The 20,836-nt window shown below is 31.7% G+C and overlaps 1 protein-coding gene across 1 annotated transcript; it reads left to right on the plus strand.

The window, feature by feature from the left end:
- Nucleotides 1-13,852: 13,852 nt before the first annotated feature.
- LOC141631496 (ankyrin repeat-containing protein At5g02620-like) lies at nt 13,853-17,150 on the plus strand. Its single transcript, XM_074444160.1, has 3 exons — nt 13,853-14,787; nt 15,247-15,656; nt 16,111-17,150. The coding sequence occupies exons 1-3, from the start codon at nt 14,445-14,447 to the stop codon at nt 16,987-16,989; spliced, it is 1,632 nt and encodes a 543-aa protein (XP_074300261.1). The 5' UTR covers nt 13,853-14,444; the 3' UTR covers nt 16,990-17,150.
- Nucleotides 17,151-20,836: the final 3,686 nt, after the last annotated feature.

The raw sequence follows: 20,836 nt of genomic DNA on the forward strand, positions 1-20,836 counted from the left end.
GTCATTTGTCAAGTGTGACATATGTGACATGTTACTTGACATGTGAATTTGTAATGTATTTTTAACATATTAAAAATCAACATACTCATAAAATATGTCATTTACAAAATCGACTAGTAATTCGTAATTACTTGTACCAAAAATGTTTCCAAATTATAAACTACAACATTCTGTATTTATAATAATTTATTCATTCCATTTCAATTGTTTCTGTAAACAATAATTTCATCTAAATAATAAAACAATTCGATTACTTAGACCGTGTCTCATTTAATCATATTTACAATGAGATACGTAAATTATACTCACAAAATTATCCGTCAATTTTAAGCAATTTAATTAACTCGTATCGGTATACGATTAATTAAATAATCAATTAAGAGTATTTCCCTATAGGTATGACCTAAGGGGATCAATGGATCACCACCGTCGCACGCACGACGTAATGTCAAACTCTAGTCACCAATCATTACCGATATGTGTGGACCAGTTGACTTGTAAAATATTACATCCCACATGTATTCTTAAAATGAGATTTAATAATGATATTTAAATCATGTGATCGCACTATTGTTGAGGACACATTTCCCAACAATCTCCCACTTGTCCTCGACAAGTGTGCGTCACCAATTCTCTTGTCCTATTACTATCTCCCACTCAATGCAAGGTGTCTTTCAGTTCGTACTTGCAAGTGATCATATCGAGAGTGGTTTCCTCGATCCGGAGAATAAGCGATTGACCGGATTTATCTATCATAGATACCTTCCGAGCGTGGCCACGCATTTCCAGTTCATTACTCCTCGAGTGGCCCTGAGATATTGTTTTAACCCTGACAAGGGGATGGACAATTCCTATCGCACTCATTCCCTTCGACTAGCCACAGCCATCATAACCCAAAATATGCCCATTTGACCCCATTTACGAAGGTCGTAGTAACACAAATCAAAGTTAATCTGAAACTGAGCCATCTTAGGTGAATAGTCTTTAGTCAAAAGAATCGACTCATTTGAATACTATAGCGACTCTCTCGCCACGACCAGGCTATATAAATTTGCCAGAACTCTATAAGCGGTCATAAGGCCCGACAAAGTGTTCCTAACAATCTGCCTATGTGATCGACTAGTCATCTCACATGACTGTATGACACTTGAACTTGCCATCAATCGCATCACATTCTAGTCACTTCGAGACGTCATCTCATACAAGTGACTATGGGCGAATACAATGCTAATCCGTGTTCACTTTAACGGGGTTCAATTGTCTCTACAACCCGTTTGGATGTAACAAAGTATAATAAAAGAGTTTTAAAGTAAAACTCGAACGACAAATGCGATTATCACATATCAATAGTCAATGCCTGATTACTATTTCATGTTCTATAATCTAATTTGATCTTGCATGTAGTTGTTCATTTCAATTCAATTGAAATGATATGACTTATCATGTTTAGCCTACGAGAAGGCTTTGGTTAGTAGGTTTTATCAACTTCTTGTACCATACTCAACCTTACTACATACTTGTTTTCCTTTGTAATGTATACATTTGCATTACAAAACTTTCTGAGTACGTGTCGAGATCCAATCAAGACATAGGTCCTCTAGCCTAAGAATAGCTCCCACTGTTTTCACAGTGTGCGGGACTCATCCTCTTGCACATCTTATGATTGCAAGTGTACTCAATTTCCGTTATAAATATCTCTCATTGTTCTTTATTGCCTAGAACGATTCTAGAAAATTTACTTCTTAATTAACATAGCCACAATGGTATCTTAACCATCCTTATGTGTTTTGATTATGGTTTTTGTCGGAAACCATGCGCAATCTCAAGTGTCAATTGTCACTTGTGTAACACCCTTACACAAAATTGCATCATAAACACTTTGCTTTATAGCCTTAATGCTTCTGCAAGCACTTAAGGGTAATCTTTATGGCTTACTTGGTAAAGATTACTTAAATTCGATTTTGAAAACAATTCATCATACTCAAAGCATATGAAGTGTTATACATCATTTCTTTTTAATTGATTCTGCAGCGGAAGCAAATAAAATCAATCAAATATGTTCAATTTAATTGAACTAGTCATGAATCTTATCAACATAAAACTTCTTACTGACGCTAATATCATGTGGATTTATCTTCATAAATTCGGATATTCAAGATGTATTAGAATACTCCAAAAGTCTTAAATCATTCTCAATGATCAATATGTCATCCACATATCGGACTAATTAAAATTCCGTAACTCCCACTAAACTCCATGTATAAACACAACTTCTCGACTTATCGAGAAATGTTTTATTACATGATCAAAATGTTGATTCCAACCCATTGATGTCATACTTAAGATTCTCTCTTAAGTTTCACATTATCTTAGGATTGCAAGAATCTATAAAACTCATGACATGTATTGAATACATTCCTTTTATTGAAGAAGTGGGTTTTAGATTCACTTGTTGTATGCATATTCTCATAATGAAACACAATCCCTAAGAAGATCCAAATAGACTTAATCATTTCAATTAGTGCAAAACCCTTTGCAACCAATCTTGCTTTGAAATATCTCTTTATTAGTGCAAAACCCTTTGTCACTAATCAAGCCCTTATGTTTCGGATTTTCATGGCTCTAAGCCTTGTATTGAGTTGTGACTTAAACACTCTTATGTAAGTCATATGTCCAATTACTTTCTAGAAGTAATCAACTTGAATCAAACAATTTCTTTTGTAAGTTATAAGCTCTTTACTTTCTTAAAAGTAGTATGAATTCATCATTTTTAACAAGTGACGAATTTAACCTCCTAGGTTTTGAAGAAACAACGTCTTACACAAAACGTCTCATGTAGCCAAGAAAGACCAGTTTCTTGCGACATAATATTCTTTGTGGCATTCTTTGTGGCTCTTGAAAAATTTCTCCCACTCTGTCTTCTAGAAATAAACTTGTATTTTAGTAAGACAGCTTCACGAGCCGCAAACCCGTCGTACTCGTGATAATTGAAAAGGGAAAAATGAGCATTTATTTCTTGTGAAAACTTACAAACATGGTACCCTTACCATTTCATATCTCATATGATTCGATTTAGTGGAAAAATAATTTAGACAAAAATGATAAAATCCCCAAAAGGATCAAGTAACTCAAAGTAACTTGATTTGAGTTCAAACCATATCGAATAGCGTTTGATTTCTTATCCAACCACACATTATTTCATAATGCGTGATAAGAGAGATTAACTTGTGATACTATATCACATTTCCTTTGGCTTATATCAAAGTCTTCACTTTGATAATCCCATCACGACTAAATCGTGATTCCTTGAACTCTTTGAAATTCTTCAAAGATTTCTCTATTTACCTTATTAAGTGAACATATTAGCGTCAACTTAAATCGTTGATAAAAGAGAATGATCAACCTATTTTGGATCAATGATTTACAACCTCAATCTCCTTTTCAACCAAAAGGCACGAGACATCTTGCTTTGAATACAAGATACGCATATACCATTAACAATCTAATGGTTTCAAGAGTACTCGTTAACTCTTTGCGTTCATCATTCCAAAAATAAAGGTTTAATCTTCGGTTACCAATTTGAATCTTACAACATCATCTACATGATATGTCATTCTAGTTTGGTTTAGAATATAATCACCTTGATAATGGGCTAGCCATTCATCAAATCGTGGTGTATAGGGTCACAAAAGTGAAAACCTCTTTTGTGTCTTAACAAGTTTATATTCTTATTTAGAGTTTATGCACTTAATAGTCACAATTAAGTACCACTTTAAATCCAAAAACTAGATTGAGTACACAATTACTCTATCTCTCGACTTCATTGTTGCTAGTCGTCATATTCTAATCATCCTATGTATCAAACATAATGATGAAAACCACCACCGGTTTCTAATATTGATGAAGTAATACTAGCAAAATTTATGTTTAATCAAATAAACATTTTAACGAAGAAGGTCCCATTAGATGTCCCACAACTAACTTGTTGATTCTTCAATAATTTAGGGTAGTTTCCTTTCTCGTGTCTAACATTTAAGACAATGGAAACTTTATCGGTCGGGATTGATAGGTTTAGTATCGTCATTCTCAACAACTTTACCTTTAACATAACCTTGTATCAATTCCATTCTAATTTTACTTCTTTAACCTCGTCCTCATCTTAACGGTTTAAGAGAATGCTCCCACTCATTTCAATGAGTCTTTGCTTTGAGAAGCAAAATTGAATTCATTAAGATTACTCTTCATTTGTTCGTTTTAGTCTTAAAAACTTTCATTGAAGTGGTTGCGTTATTTTGGTCAATTACGAATTCAGAAAATCTAATCACCAAAACAATTTATCGCTTCAAGATACTTAATTCATTTAAGTATATGAAAAACAATCCATTGTAAGTAGATGTGTTAGTCTAGAATCAAAAACCTGTTTGATAATGAATAACATTAATCTATACTCCTCGTAAGAGATCCTTAGCAATGGTTCAATTGAGGTTTTAGAAGCAAATTCATATTTTGTCTTTAGTTACGATGTTTTAATGGAGATTTTGAAAAATCGAAATGATATCGTATATGAATTGTGGTAAAGAAATAGAACAATATGACAACGAAATAATGGAAAACTTAACATTTATCGTTTTATTAATACTTGAAAAAACAAGTATAGCATTTACATAGTGACCTCTACCCAACTATGATAAATGATTCCAAGATCCAAATTCATATTAACTTGGGCACGGTGTGGCCGATGAAACCCTTATCAATATAACTCGGTGGATTAACTCTTTAATCGATTCTACTTTTAGAACTCTTGGTCGATAATATTACATTAACATTTATCTTTAGCCCAAAACACATTCAACAAGGGGACGGTGTGGCCGATAAAACCCTTATCGAAAAACTTTTGTTGAGTTCAATCCAAATTTCGAATAAATGTGTCCATGATCCAAACCCACATTAACTTAGGCACGGTGTGGCCGATGAAACCCTCATCAATATGAATTCGGTGGATAGACATTTATCACCCACTTCCCCTACGTAACAAGGTTTGTACCCCGGTGTGGCCGAGTGCACTCCCTCGCGAAATAGGTTTTCATGGTTTCTACTATTTGGTAAGGCTATGTCTCAATTAATTGTTTTAGCGAGAGGTCATGTCAATTTATTATCTATCACGTTTTAAGTGAACTAAAGCGGTGAACTACGATAATTCTAATTGACACGGTCGATAAACTCGATAAAAAGACTATGCATGTTTTAGTTATGGCGATTTAGCGATGCATGCGACATAAAATAAAATGCAAGCATAAAAATAAATAAATCCTAGTATGGCCTTTCCTAAAAAAGAAAAACTATTTAACTATTACATATTCGGAAACCAACTCCATTGGTCCCTTGAACTTCGGTTGTGGCACGCATCTCGAGGTAACACCGTCTTTATGTATCGCCATCTTGAAGAAATCCGTCTTTGGGAACTCCGAGATGAATTTAAATTACATAATAAATTACATAATTTCCTATTATACATTTGTAACTAAAATAAAATAAATCTATTAAATTACAAAACGGTGATACGAGATCACAATAAAAATTACAACCGAATCGATATTCCCATACATTTCGGGCAATATCAATTAAAACTAAGGCCATACTAAGTAAAATTACATAATTCAAAATTACATAAATTAAAATTATGACAATCATAAAGAAAATGCAGCATTATAATATGTATGAACATGCTCAATTTTATGCTAAATCGCCTTTAATTAGCCAATATCGTATATTACTCGGTTTTTACGGATTTGCGTGATTTCAACATTTTATAATCACAAAAATACATAAACTCATATTTATGCATAAGTTAATTACCCTAACCTCTTAGGACTCAAAATTTAGTCTTCACTAATAATTTGACCATAATTAACCCATATTTTATAAAATTGTTCATAAATGGACTAAAAAATAACAAAAATAAGCTATTAAACTTCAAATAAATCACAAAATTTCAAATAAATTCAAAATTTGAAATTTAAACTCATGAACATTCTGGAAAATTTCCATGACACTCATAATGTTCAAAATCTTAGGTTAAAAATTTCGAAATTTTTCCGGAAAAACAATTTTGCGGTTTATCGATTTTAATAAAATAATCATAAAAACATGGAAAAATTATTTTCATTAACTTTTCAATTTTAGATCTGAAAAATATAATAAAATGCAACATTAGACGTTTTTCCTAAGTCATAGATTATGTTTTATTAATTTTCCACTAATAATGTCACTATTTATGCTATTTTTCTTCAAAAATCCATAAATCATGCAAAAAGACTTCTTTATAGCCAATTATTTTACACACATCTTGTAAAATTTCATGTGACAACATATTAATTTTCTATGACCATATTCGAAATTTAACTCATATTAACCTATTTTTCACTTAAATCCGAATTTAATAATGAAAAATTCATTTTTCGAGCATAACAAGTCAAAAAATTATGAAAATTTACAGGTTATCTCAAAATAATATATGTGACAACATATCCAAAAATCAACTTAAAATTCGAAGTATAGCTAATTTTAGACAAAAAATGACATTTTTACTCATAAAATCATATTTAAATGCCATTATTGTAAAATATGAACAATAAAAATCCGAAAAATTAACCAAAATATCCTAAAACATTTTAGGACCATAAATTTTAACATGCATGGATTAATTTCGTGATATATCATAATAACACAAAATTTACAAGTTTTATTTGTTATTCTTGTAACTCGGAAAAACTTTTAACCGATTTGCATGCAAACAACCGTGGCTCTGATACCGATTGAAGGAAATGTAGATTCATATACATACTAACATACTCATATATGTCGAAATTAATTTGTCATAAAATTAAATGTGGATTTTATGCATGCAAACAAATAAACAAAATAGAGAAGAAATCATATTCTTACAATGGGTATTTCGGTTTTATGGGCACAAAAGAGATCTCCTTCTCATTTGTTCTTGAGCTCTCCAAATGGAAGAACAAGGATTCAAATGTAGAATCCCTCCCAAAAGCATATACCCAAGGAATACATCTTAATAACCAATATTATTTAGATCTAGTAATAATATTAGTTTTTGCTATAAAATTGATACAAAATAAATTGTATTTTTTGGCTCTTGAATCACTCGGTCAAGAGGGAGTATATGTGAGATTTTATTTCTCTAGAAAATTCATATATTGTAGAGATTCTCCACCTTCTTACACTAGAAAATGTTATGTGTAAAAATGATGAATGAATGAATTGAAAAGAAAAAGCTCTTTTTCTTGTCTTGTATGGTTGGCCGAAAATTGGCTTGGGTAGGATGCCCAATACTTTTTGTTTTTGCTCTTCTCAAAAGCATAGGTGGGCATGGCTAGAGATTAGACTTTAATAATTATGTTTTCTCTTATTAAAATAATCAACATAATTATTCCACTAATACTCCTAATTTTTGGTTTATACAAGATAAAATGGAAGGTCCATTTTATTTGTCATTTGTCAAGTGTGACATATGTGACATGTTACTTGACATGTGAATTTGTAATGTATTTTTAACATATTAAAAATCAACATACTCATAAAATATGTCATTTACAAAATCGACTAGTAATTCGTAATTACTTGTACCAAAAATGTTTCCAAATTATAAACTACAACATTCTGTATTTATAATAATTTATTCATTCCATTTCAATTGTTTCTGTAAACAATAATTTCATCTAAGTAATAAAACAATTCGATTACTTAGACCGTGTCTCATTTAATCATATTTACAATGAGATACGTAAATTATACTCACAAAATTATCCGTCAATTTTAAGCAATTTAATTAACTCGTATCGGTATACGATTAATTAAATAATCAATTAAGAGTATTTCCCTATAGATATGACCTAAGGGGATCAACTGATCACCACCGCCGCACGACAGTAATGTCAAACTCTAGTCAGCCAATCATTACCGATATGTGTGGACCAGTTGACTTGTAAAATATTACATCCCACATGTATTCTTAAAATGAGATTTAATAATAATATTTAAATCATGTGATCGCACTATTGTTGAGGACACATTTCCCAACAAATTTTTGTATGCATTGTTGTTTATTTTCTTAAAATTTAAAATCTCATAAAAATTAAAATTAGAAAAAATTCAAAAAATTCACGTTTATTTTAGCATATAGGTTGAGTCGGAACGGTAGATTTCAATGATGAAATTGCTCTATTATTTGTCTTTTGCTTAAGCCTTGCATGAACTATTATCTTTTAGCTTTGTCTTTTGCATATCTACGAGTTTATGTTAATATTTAGCTGAACGGATAGACTTGACCTGAAATTTTGGCAACCTACTTATAAATTCTAAGGAATTAGAGCCGTATAAACTGGTGTCATTTATGACCGGTTTCATGTAGGATTATGAGTAGTTACTCATTGCATAACATGTAGCTTCAATTTGAACATATATGAAATTCAGTTGCTTTTTGCCTACATACATTCGGGTTAGTGGTTGGTGTCACATGCAGGGAGGTGCTTACAATTTCCCTTTCTTTCATTTTTACCCATTTAACTCCACATTAGCCAAATTTGCCTGTTGACCCTTAGCTATATCCCAAATTTAGCCTGCCTTGTCAAGCTAGTTTAGTGTATGTTTTACGGTATATATTTCTTTGTGCCAAGTTTGGCTCGTATTCTGTTGATTCGGAGTTGGTAATCTAAGAAGAAAGGGAGGATGATGAAAAAAAAACGTGAAAAATGAAATCAAGAAAGAAAAAAAGAGAAGTTGAAAAAAAAAAGATTCGAAAAAGAAGAGAAAATAAAAAAGAAGAAACCGAAAAAAATAGAAAAAAAAGATTTCGAAAAAAAAAAGGAGTTTGTATTGATGAGACGGTTTCGCTCCTATGCTTTATCTATATCATTTGAGGAGTATTTTCAGTTTGGTTTGGTGAGTTTTGTGCCAAATGAAGGGCACTCGTGCTTAATTCATAATTGAGTGAGATATGGATGTTGTCATATGATTCTGTTTAGGTACTAGCTTGATCACCTATACCTCCACATTTCCATAAATGTTTTGCCTTTTCTTACCCATTGCCTCACTTTACCATATTTTTGTAAGCCCTCGGCTGTGACAGGACCTTGTTTGGTTGGAATGTGTGTACGGTAACTAGAATTGTCTATCATATTAGTTGCATGCATGTTTATGTGGGTCGTAGTCTAGGTGAGCGACTATTTTTTCTTTCTCTCTTATATATATGTTCACCCTTTGCTTCATGAGAGAAGAGTGACCCGTGAGAGTCCATTATTAAAGGTCTTGCAAGGTCGACGGTTCAGCTTTATTATAAACATCTTATAACTCGTTTGCATTTGACTGTTTTGCTATAAGTGTTAGTTGCTTGTATTAAATTGGTTTAAGTGGGCATTTGTAGCTAGCTCTGAGTTATCTTTTCCGTTCCATTAGTTTGCATTTAGTTTACTCGAGGACGAGTAAAGGTTTGGTTTGAGGAGATTTTATACGTGCATTTTATATAGTCTTTTTAGCCTATTTTATGCACGTATTTCTATGCTTTTATCGTAGTTTATGCTACGAAATGCCCCGAATATGCTACTTTGGGTTATTTTGTCTTATTTGCAGGAATGAACCAGAAAGTAGTGAAATCAAGCCTTTTATGGCCGTTTTGCATGCATTTAGAGTAAGAGTGAATTTGGAGCGGAATTATAGCTGTCTTGGGATGCGTGAAGCTGTTTCGGGAGCTAAAAGGACAAGTCAAAGTCAAACTAACGAGATTAATGAGCTGCTGAAGTCAAGATCCACTCGATCGAGTACTTAACTGGTCGATCGAGTGGTTTTAGGTCAAATAATCAGTCGATCGAGTACTTTATTTGGTCGATCGAACTGTTTCATATATGGGTTTAGTCGATCGAGCACTTTGTTTGGTCGATCGAACGGTCTGAGCTCTATTTTGCTCGATCGAGTGGTTCTAAACCACTCGATCGAGTGGTTTCTCCTACGGGCTTGAGCTTTTTAGTTTATTTCCGTCATTAGGTTAAATAATTCCTATTTTCTTATAAATAGGAAGCTAGGACGTCAGTTGTAATCTCATTTTTTCCCCTCTGACTCTGGTTCGGACGCTGTTTTCGCTTTTACTTTGTTCTTCCTTAATTCCGGATTTATTTCAGTAATATTTCTCTTCCTCTCTTTATTATTTATGTTCTTTATTTAATTATGTTTAGCTAATTCCCTTGATATGTTAGGATTAGGGAAGCCGTGGTAGCAATATGTTAGGATCGACTTGATTAGATTAGTTTAGCGATAAGAATTGTATTAAGCAATATAATTGTGATTAGGTTGAATGAATGCATGCAGGAGACCGATTTATTTAGTTACCCCCGACCTGGATCGAAAGATTGGAAGGGAAGGCTTGCTTAATTACAATAGGTGATACCTAATTAGGGCGAAAGCTAAGTTAGGGAGACCCTAGGGCGATTAGAGACCGAAAGAGTATAATCGTAGGTTTAAGGACCGAAAGGTGACGACCTCGCTCTTCTTATCAATAATTTAATCGACTCAGTTGACCCGATAGTGTAGCTGCCACGGTAGACCGATTCCTAACATATTTCTCTCTTTTATCTGTTTTACCCTTTGTATTTCTCCTTTATTTTCTCTTATTCTTTTCCCTCTTGCCTTTATCTCTTTAGTCTAGTCAAAACATTTCAAACCCCCAATTGTGACATTAGACAGATAGAATAGACAAGTAGATAGTAAACCGCCTCCCTGTGTGGAGATCGACCCTACTTACCGCTGACTTATGTTGGTAGTATCTAGGTATTTTATTTTTGGTACCTGACGACGGTATCAAAGTAGTTCATAAGAAATAGAACCGTCGTTGAGAATGGCATTTTGGTTATAAAACTGTCATGGCCGAATCTATAAATCTATCTATAAATATAATAAAAAAGCAAGACAATTAACCCCATTGCACCGTTTCCTTTTTTATGAGAGTTTTAAAAAGCCACATCATCTTCATTTTATAAAAAAGAAAAAGATTAAGAAATTTGTATCATTAAATACAAGTTAATGTATAACATTAAAATGTTTTTTTTATTCTTAATTAATGCAAATTAAACAACAATTAAATACGAGAGTAAATTTTTCATTTTAGGTTTTTTTTAGACTAATCTATATAAGACAAATAAAAATCACGCCACATTATTCTAATTTTTACTTAATCTATACAATATAGTTAAAAAAACTACCTAAAGCATACAAATTATTCTATGTGACACTTTTACCATTAATTTGTATTTAGTATTTGATTATAATACAACACTAGTTTTAAGCCCGTGCAAAATTGCACGGGTATGCTTTATCTAAATTGTGATTTTATTTAGTTTTTTTAACAAAATTGTTACTACTCTGTATATATTAAGGTCTATATAATTCATCACGTAATAAAGTGAAGTATGATAGTCACTGATTATCAATCGCCCTTACTTTTCGTTAGAAAATGTTGTATTATTTAATATTTTTCTTAAATGTTGTGCAAATTAAAATTGGAAGATAAAAAAATGGAGGAAATAGAAAATTGTACATCCTTTATTCCAATCATTTCTATACATTTGTCGAATATATGTGAGTTATATTCTAATCAAATGTATAGAATTAATTGAAATAGAGGAAGTAAAGATAACAAACTCTATTCTACTACTATAATTGGTTTCCCTTAAGATGACGGGTATATTCGTCTTAAAAGTAAACAAATAAAATATTACGCCACTTACCTAGATAAGATAATTATTCTGCTAGTATCTATGAACTTTTCTTGTGTTTTATCCTAACTATTTGACTCGTCTTAAACTTAAGACGGATTGACCCATCTTAAATGAAAATTTGTGCAAACACACACCTCCTCACAAATAAATAGAGCCACGTCCTAATGTCCCACAAATACTATCCTACAACCAGTTGTATACTAACATTGTACAACCGCCTCAAAGTTGTTGAGCTATTTTACAAGTTATTGAGTTTAATAATTATTTTGTTAAATTCAATAACTTTGTACCATAACTCGATAATTTTGTTAATAAAGCTCGACAACTTTGTAATAAAACTCAACTATATTGAATAAGTTGTATATACAAACAGTTGTATAATACATTAATTGCTAATGTCCATGGACCATAGGTCCATCATTATTTCACTTGAAGTACTCAACCATGGCCCATACCTCTCGCCTACTTCTTCTTTCAGTCAATCCCTAAAGCTCACCAACTAACTGAACTCATCTTACCTTCTAATCTGAGCTACCTACACTCAAAATTCATAGCCATCTTTCCCATTTATGTCTTTTAGTTCTTGAAATCGAGTAACCTGATACAAAAAGGAGATTGTGTTTGCATAACTCACAAGCTTAATTTTTGGTTAGTGATAATAAATTTTGATTTAGTTTACAATTTTTTTTTTAGTATATATAAATGGTATTGGCATGATTTCTATACAAATTATATACAAATATTTGTAATTTACAACATTTTACGTAATTCACTATTAATATTTATGACTATACTTCTAAAAAATTAAATATATTTTAAATCTCACATTTTTCAAGTTATTTTATGATGTTGCTCCTTTAAAATTCAAAGTTCCTTTGTTATTTTATATAATGTTGATAGTGTTGATTAACGTTTCATAGCATCTGAACATTAAACATGGAGGTTAGTTTTCCAGAAATTAAATAAAGACATATTTATGTGGGTCCCAGGTTTATTTTTTTTTTAAATAAAAAATAAATAAATAAAAGTTGTAATTGATGACGTAGGTTAATGAGGTGGGTTAAATGTTTCTGTATTTATAAAGATAAGATTGATGGATAATTTTTATTCCAAATATATATATATATATATATATATATATTGAATGATAATTGAATTAGTAACCCACAAAAACGTAAAAAGGCCTATGTGTATTGATGTTTGTCAATCATAAATCATTTTTTTTTATAATAAATATAAAACATATCATGTATATATTTTTTCAAAAATAAGGAAAAATTGTTGAAACAAGCATTAGACATCAAATATATTTTGAAATTTTATTTTTAAAATATATTTTACGTATAAAATCATCATTTTTTTTCCAGTGTTTATAGTTCTCACCATATTATTTCAAGATAATGTTAACCATTCAATGTACCTTGAATTGGAGTTCGCAAATAAAAATATACAAATTTCTATTTTGAAAAACCTTTTTTAGGTCGAATTAAGTACATAACTCAACTGTTTCTAATGAAAGAACAATAATAAGTAAAAAAATGATCGAGACTGAGGGAGTATAAAAATAAAATAAAATAAAGATGTGGATCAGATTGGGTGTAGTATAAATTATAGTCCATACTCTCAATAATATAAGTCAAATCACATAATATTATTAACACGAAACAACATAGGACAAAAGTACAAGGAAGAAGCTGAAACCGAAATACTCCGTATAACATAATTTGCCATGCACTTGTAGAGTTGTAGCTCATTTTATTTGTCTTAGTTTAATGGTTAAGAAATTAATTACGATATCTATCTCGGAAATTGCAAATAATGCAAAATGAAGGTGGAGAATATAGCGTGTGGTATACGGTGGAGGGAATTGTGATTGTAATCTGTGAGGCATTACCAATTATCAACCAGACATTCAACAATGCATTATTTTTGGCCTTTACCCTTTTATTCTATCTCACTGTCGCCCTCTCCCTCCCATTTTCTGATTGCAAATCTAATTTCGCTTTTCATTAAAGAATCCTTCTTTTATTGCTTATATTGTCTTTCATCCTTACATACATTTCTTTATTACATTTTTTTCTTATTATTCATCCTTATTGTTTGTTGCTTACATGTGCATAATTTATATATTATTCCCCCTGTTCTAAATTCTAATCATTTGTTTATCTTTTATATTCCGAGTATAATTATAAAAATAACAGTTCAAAAGGCCCTTTCAAATCCTATGCAAAAAAGCTCTTTATGCATTAATCTACGATGTCTAGCTCCTAAATTATTTGGCTATTCTGATTTTTAATGGTTGAGAGTAAAAGTAGACGTTTCCTTAATCTCCAAGTTATTTCTTTTCTTCATTCTTTTTAGTTGTAACCCATCACATATTTCTTTTATCTTTTGTCATCTTATGATTTAATTTATTTATTTTTAACATATTGGTAATTTAATAATTTCATGTTTTATGGACCATGGTATGTGCAATGTTATAAAACAACCAAGTTGGTAATTTTTTTTTGTTGAATTTCGCTGCATCAGGTGATTTTCTGAGGGTTTCAATTGCAAAGACTTGAAATTCAGAAAAGAATATTTTCAGAAAAGAATATGGATTTGTGAAAGATTAGTGTATGTTTTATGTGAGGTGAGGAACAAAAGTTTAGATAAAAAATGGTGACACCCATGGAAAACCAAGGGCAACCAAATGCGCCGCAGAAGAAGATGACAAAGCAATTGACAGGAAAGAGGGATGACACCAAACTTCATGCTGCAGCAAGAGCTGGAAACTTGGATGAGGTGATGCATATATTGAATAATACTGATGAAGAAGAATTGAAGGAATTGCTTGTAAAACAAAATCAGGCAGGAGAAACTGCACTCTATTCTGCTTCGGAATATGGGCAGGTTGATGTTATTAGGGAGATGATCAATTATTATGATCCTATTGCTGCTAGTATCAAGGCTAAGAATGGTTATGATGCATTCCACATTGCCGCGAAGCAAGGGGATTTGGGTATGTTCTTTTATCTATTTGTTGATTAGATTGCTTGTACAAATGTTAATTCCGAAACTAGTATAGGTTGCCCTTGTGGTTTAGTCTCAGACTCACTTGGATGGGTGGGGGACGTATCTGACCGACCAATGAGAGGGTGGTAAAAGGGTTGAAATGTGCTCACTGCTCAGCTATAAACCTACACCGTAACACAGAAAGGCTGCTTATAAAATTACGTTGAGAATTGCATTAAATGACTGTTATTTGCTTACTCCACAATTTAAAAAAAAAAGTAGAGCTGGTTTAGCGAGTCATTTTGCATTACTCCTTAATAAAGTATTCGAGAATCAAAGAATAATGAGTCTTTGCCTTCATTAGAAACGTCCACCTTACCTCTAACAAAAAGTATAGTTTGTGATTTCTTGATGTACTTGTGGTTGAACACTTGAACCTGACATTATTTTGTGAATGGTGTGACAGAAATATTGAAAGTTCTGATGGACGTACACCCTGATCTCTCAATGACGTATGACACATCCAACACCACGGCATTGCAGACAGCTGCGACTCAAGGGCACGCCGAGGTGGTGAATTTCCTCTTGGAGTCGGGAAGTGGACTGGCTACCATTGGTCGAAGTAATGGTAAAACGGCCTTGCACGCTGCTGCAAGGAATGGGCATGTGGCTGTGGTGAAAGCGCTCTTGGAGAAAGAGCCTGGAATCACTACAAGAACAGACAAGAAGGGCCAGACCGCACTTCACATGGCGGTCAAGGGTCAGAATCTTGAGGTGGTGGAGGAGCTTATTAAGTCAGATCCTTCTATGATCAATATGGTTGATACTAAAAGCAATACATCACTACATATAGCTTCAAGAAAAGGCAGGGGTCCGGTTAGTTTCATTTTATGTCGAAATTCTTCTAATACCTTGCATTTCAATGATTTGTGAGGGTATTTTTGATGATTCGCGGTCTGTAGTGGGTGGGTATATTGCTGAATGAGAATGAAGTGCTGAATAGTCACAAGTTTAGCCTTTCATAGAGTACGAACACAAAAATCTGAACTTTTTAATTGAAAGAGATGTATAGACACCTAGACAATTCCAAATTTCCCGGAATTTTGCTATATATTGATCCCCTTCTGGACCTTTTATTTATATGTCGTATTGGTCTTATCAGCTTTGTCTTGTGAATCTTTGAATACTTCGACAGATCATTACTGGAACTGTCCTGGGGTGCTGTACTGTTGTTGACTGAATTAGTATATGCTTCTGTACTCTGTACTCTGTAGTTGTTGCGTTAAGATTGTTAGTCTTATGGAATCTGAATCCGATATGTTGCTTGCAGATTGTCTTGAGATTATTAGCAGAAGAAACAACAGACACAACCGCAGTAAACAGGGCCGGTGAAACTGCCCTTGACACAGCAGAGAAAATGAATCATCCAAACATTGCAACAATCCTTCGTGAGCATGGAGTTCAAAGTGCCAAAGTCATCAAACCCCAAGTTACCAGTACTAATCGCGAGCTTAAGCAGACTGTGAGCGACATAAAACATGAAGTCCATTACCAGTTAGAACACACCAGACAAACCAGAAAACGAGTACAAGGCATTGCAAAGCGGCTCAACAAGATGCATGCCGAGGGACTCAATAATGCAATCAACTCCACAACTGTTGTTGCCGTTCTTATAGCAACCGTTGCTTTTGCAGCCATCTTCACTGTTCCCGGTCAATATGTTGATGACCCTAATAACATTCCACCTGGTAGTTCCCTTGGAGAAGCAAATATTGCTCCAACACCCGCATTTTTGATCTTTTTTGTGTTTGACTCAATTGCCCTTTTCATTTCTCTTGCTGTCGTCGTAGTCCAAACTTCGGTAGTAGTAATAGAGAGCAAGGCAAAGAAGCAAATGATGGCGATCATAAACAAGCTAATGTGGTTAGCATGTGTTCTTATCTCAGTGTCGTTTTTGGCACTATCTTTTATCGTAGTAGGAGCCAAGGAGATATGGCTAGCTATTGCGGTGACCATCATTGGAACTACAATCATGGTTACTACTTTGGGTACAATGTGTTATTGGGTTATTCAACATCGAATGGAGGCTAAGAATTTAAGGAGCCTTAGGAAATCGTCGTTAGATAGCAAATCACGGTCTTATTCGATTTCTGCCATGTCAGATACGGAGCTACATGGTGAGAAGTTTAAGAAGATGTATGCAATATGAGGCTATATAGATGCTGTATTTTTCTAAGGCATAGTAGCTCTAACTACTGATGTTTGCATCATAGCCTAATGGAGTTCGCAAATAAAAATATACAAATATCTATTTTGAAAAACCTTTTTTAGGTCGAATTAAGTACATAACTCAGCTGTTTTTTAATGAAAGAACAATAATAGGTAGAAACTGACCGAGATAGAGGGAGTATAATAATAAAGTAAAATAAGAAAATCGAAGACAACCACACAACAACAACAACAACAACAACAACAACAACAACAACAACAATATTTGCGACAAAATATTAATAAACATAACAATATTCATGACAAAATAATAATAATAATAATAATATTTATTAATATTAATACTATTAAATTAATATTATTACTGTTATTATATTACAACTATTATAATTATAATTATTATTATTATTACTACTACTACTACAACTACTACTACTACTAGTCTACTACTGCTACTACTGCTGCTACTACTACTACTACTATTGTTATTGTTATTGTTATTGTTATTGTTATTGTTATTGTTATTGTTATTGTTATTATTATTATTATTATTATTATTATTATTATAAGAAGAAGAAGACGACGATTACTAATAATAATGTACTTCTAATAATTATACTAATTTGAGTGTTTAGGTAGCCACCACAAACCACATGAACCACATCAATCCACACTAATAATTATACTAATAATTTTTGTTCAAAGCCTAGCTCGTGTAAGTATATCATACTAATTTGAGTGATTCGGTAGTCACCAATAACTACCATCAATCCTAATTTAATTAATTAAATAAATAAAATTTAACAAATCTTAATTTTATTTTTAAAAAATAAATAAATTTTGAATGATTAATTAAAAATCAACAAATAATATTAATAATTGATAAATAAAAAAAATACTTTATTAAATGTTAAATTGGAATCAATCTTTTGAGTCATTTGAGTAATTAGAAAAGGTTTTAGGAAAAATGATGATTTAAGATATTATTTGGTTGGGTTTTAGGTAAAAAAAAGGTACTAAATGGAATGTTTTAGAAAAAAAATGTATGTAAAAAAAAAATAAAGTTCGTATTTGAAAAAAAAAAACTTATTTATAATAAAGTAATAATAGTAATATTTTTAATAATAATATTAGTTTATTAAAATTAATAGTAGCAATGTTATTAATAATATTATAATTAATTAATAAGAGTATTCATATTAATATGAGTATTAGTAGTTGTATTATTTATATTAATATCGATATAATTGATTGTAGTAATAACAATATAATAATAATAATAATAATAATAATAATAATAATAATAATAATGGTTAATTAATTAATAACAATAATAAAAATATTAATAATATTGATATAACAATTTTAATATAATAATAAATAAATAAATATTAAATATTAATAAAATCTATAAGTTTAACATAAGTAGAAATGAAATGTGTTGAGCTTAGTGTGGCTAAACTGAACTGGATAAAGCTGAGCTGAATTGAATTTAATGAAGCTGACTGAAATAAATAGAACTGAACTGGAGTGGTCTGAAAATAAGCCAGAAAGAACAGGGCCTAAATCCGCTTTCTGTTCAAATGCAAAACCGCTATTTCCAAGAATGATTTGGATGTGACATTTTAAATAAAATGTTACTAGTTTTTGAACTCGTGCACTGCACGAGTGATAACGTAAAGTGCTCTGTAAATATTATGAATGGAAGGTGTAATGTTATTAGTATATTCTAAGAGGTACTGTCCGTGTTCAATTTTTTATATTTTTGTTGAAATATAAGTATATATCAAAAGAAACGGGTGATACACAATGGGATCGAGCCAAACAGTGAAATACGACATTTGTGAAACAGTCCAACAAATAACGAAAAAAATCTCAATGCAAAGTACCAAGCCCAATCACAAATAAAAAACTAAGACAAACAAAACCAAATTTAAGACAAACCCGATTAAACACTAAGGCAAACAGTCCTAAATCTATGCTGCATCTTCATCTTTATCCCCAAAATGCATCCTTATCCCAGAATACATCCAGAAAAGCATCCATATCCCAATACCCGATTAAACCCGATCAAATGCATTCTTATCCCTGAATCCGCCCTTGTCTCTCCTGATCTATACCTCATCTTCATCTTGCTCAATCCAATACGTTAGTCCCAGCATCAAATCTCATGACATCTACCCTTCAATCCAAAAACCATCACACATATAATTTATCCTCTTATCAAACCTCTAAAATCAATAACCAAGCCGGATCTGTGGTCGCATGCAGCGATTGGTCTTTCTCTCCCGTCAACGCACTCATTTTGCGATACTGGAAAAAGGATGAATGAATGGTGGAAAAATGGAATGAATATTGGCATATTTATGTAAGTTATACAGTACAATTTTAGGTTTATTAAAATTCTGTAACAATATTGTTTTTTTTTAAATGATATGAGCGAGATTTATTTTGAGCGATTCTGTAGAATGATATGAGGGAAATTCTGTAGACTATTTTTGCTTTATTTTGTAACAATTTTATTGGTATGATATTTTTGGACTTTATTTTTCGGTATATGTACAATATTGCATCAATTATGAACATAGAAAATACTCGGAATATTCCATCACAGAAAATATTCCGAATTTTCTTATTTGCCATTTTTGCGGTATATTTGTTATGCTAAATTTTGTAGAATGATATGAGCGAAATTATGTAGAATTTTTTTGCTTTTTTTTTGTAACAATTTTATTGGTATGATATTTTTGGACTTATTTTTCGGTATATATACAATATTGCATCAATTATAAACATAGAAAATACTCGAAATATTCCATCACAGAAAATATTCCGAATTGAACAATTTTTTTTTGAAATGGCAAACTTATAAGAATGACATGGGTAAGTAAATTATCCATATTTGAAGGGTAGGTATATGGTTCAAACAAAATATATACTCCATCCGTACCAGTCAATAGTTTTCATTTGCTTTATTCTCCATAACAAAATATAGCAAATGTAAATTATTCATTAATTTCACACCTGTCTTTGTATTAATCATATAAAGGCTATCAAAGTGCCCCGATTGACTTACACTTATGATGATTAGTATTTAATAAATTTTGCTAGAATTCGAGATAACAAAACTTTAAAGGCTACTTAATGCTTTTCCGAAATTCACCTGAATTGGATGAGGAAACTTAATTCCCATGAATTGTATTTGAACTTCGAAACACCTATTCAATAATATTCTATAACTTAATTTTAAAATAATCAAGGTTGTTAACTCGTACGAAATACAAGCTTTCAAACTAGTATGATATGATAGTAGGAGTAAATCCGCTTTCTCAAAAGGAGTAACAAGCAAACATTAATATATATCACACACACTACTCGATCGTGGCATCTGAATTGGTTCACCATGGCTTTTAATAATCTCCGAGTTTGAACTTGTACACATTTTCTCGAGTATTAATTTACTTCCCAAAGTTGAGAATTCTGTGGCTTTTAATAATCTCCGAGTTTGAACTTGTACACATTTTCTCGAGTATTAATTTACTTCCCAAAGTTGAGAATTCTGTGGCGAGTATATTCACAAATACTATCCTACAACCAGTTGTATATTAGCATTATACAACTGGTTCAAGCCAACTCAATATTTAAAAAAAAACAAAAGAAAAAAAATCTAAACCTACCAAAATCAAACGTTAAACCTCTCACACTTCTCTTAAAGAAACATGAGCAATTGCTCTCCTGTTCATCCTAATTAGAAAATCTTTAGCAATTGATAATACCATCAAGAAGAAAAAATGCTTCTAACAATATTTTTGCTTCTAACAATATTT

The sequence above is a fragment of the Silene latifolia genome, chromosome 2 (genome assembly GCF_048544455.1).
Source record: "Silene latifolia isolate original U9 population chromosome 2, ASM4854445v1, whole genome shotgun sequence".
Lineage (NCBI taxonomy): Eukaryota > Viridiplantae > Streptophyta > Magnoliopsida > Caryophyllales > Caryophyllaceae > Silene > Silene latifolia.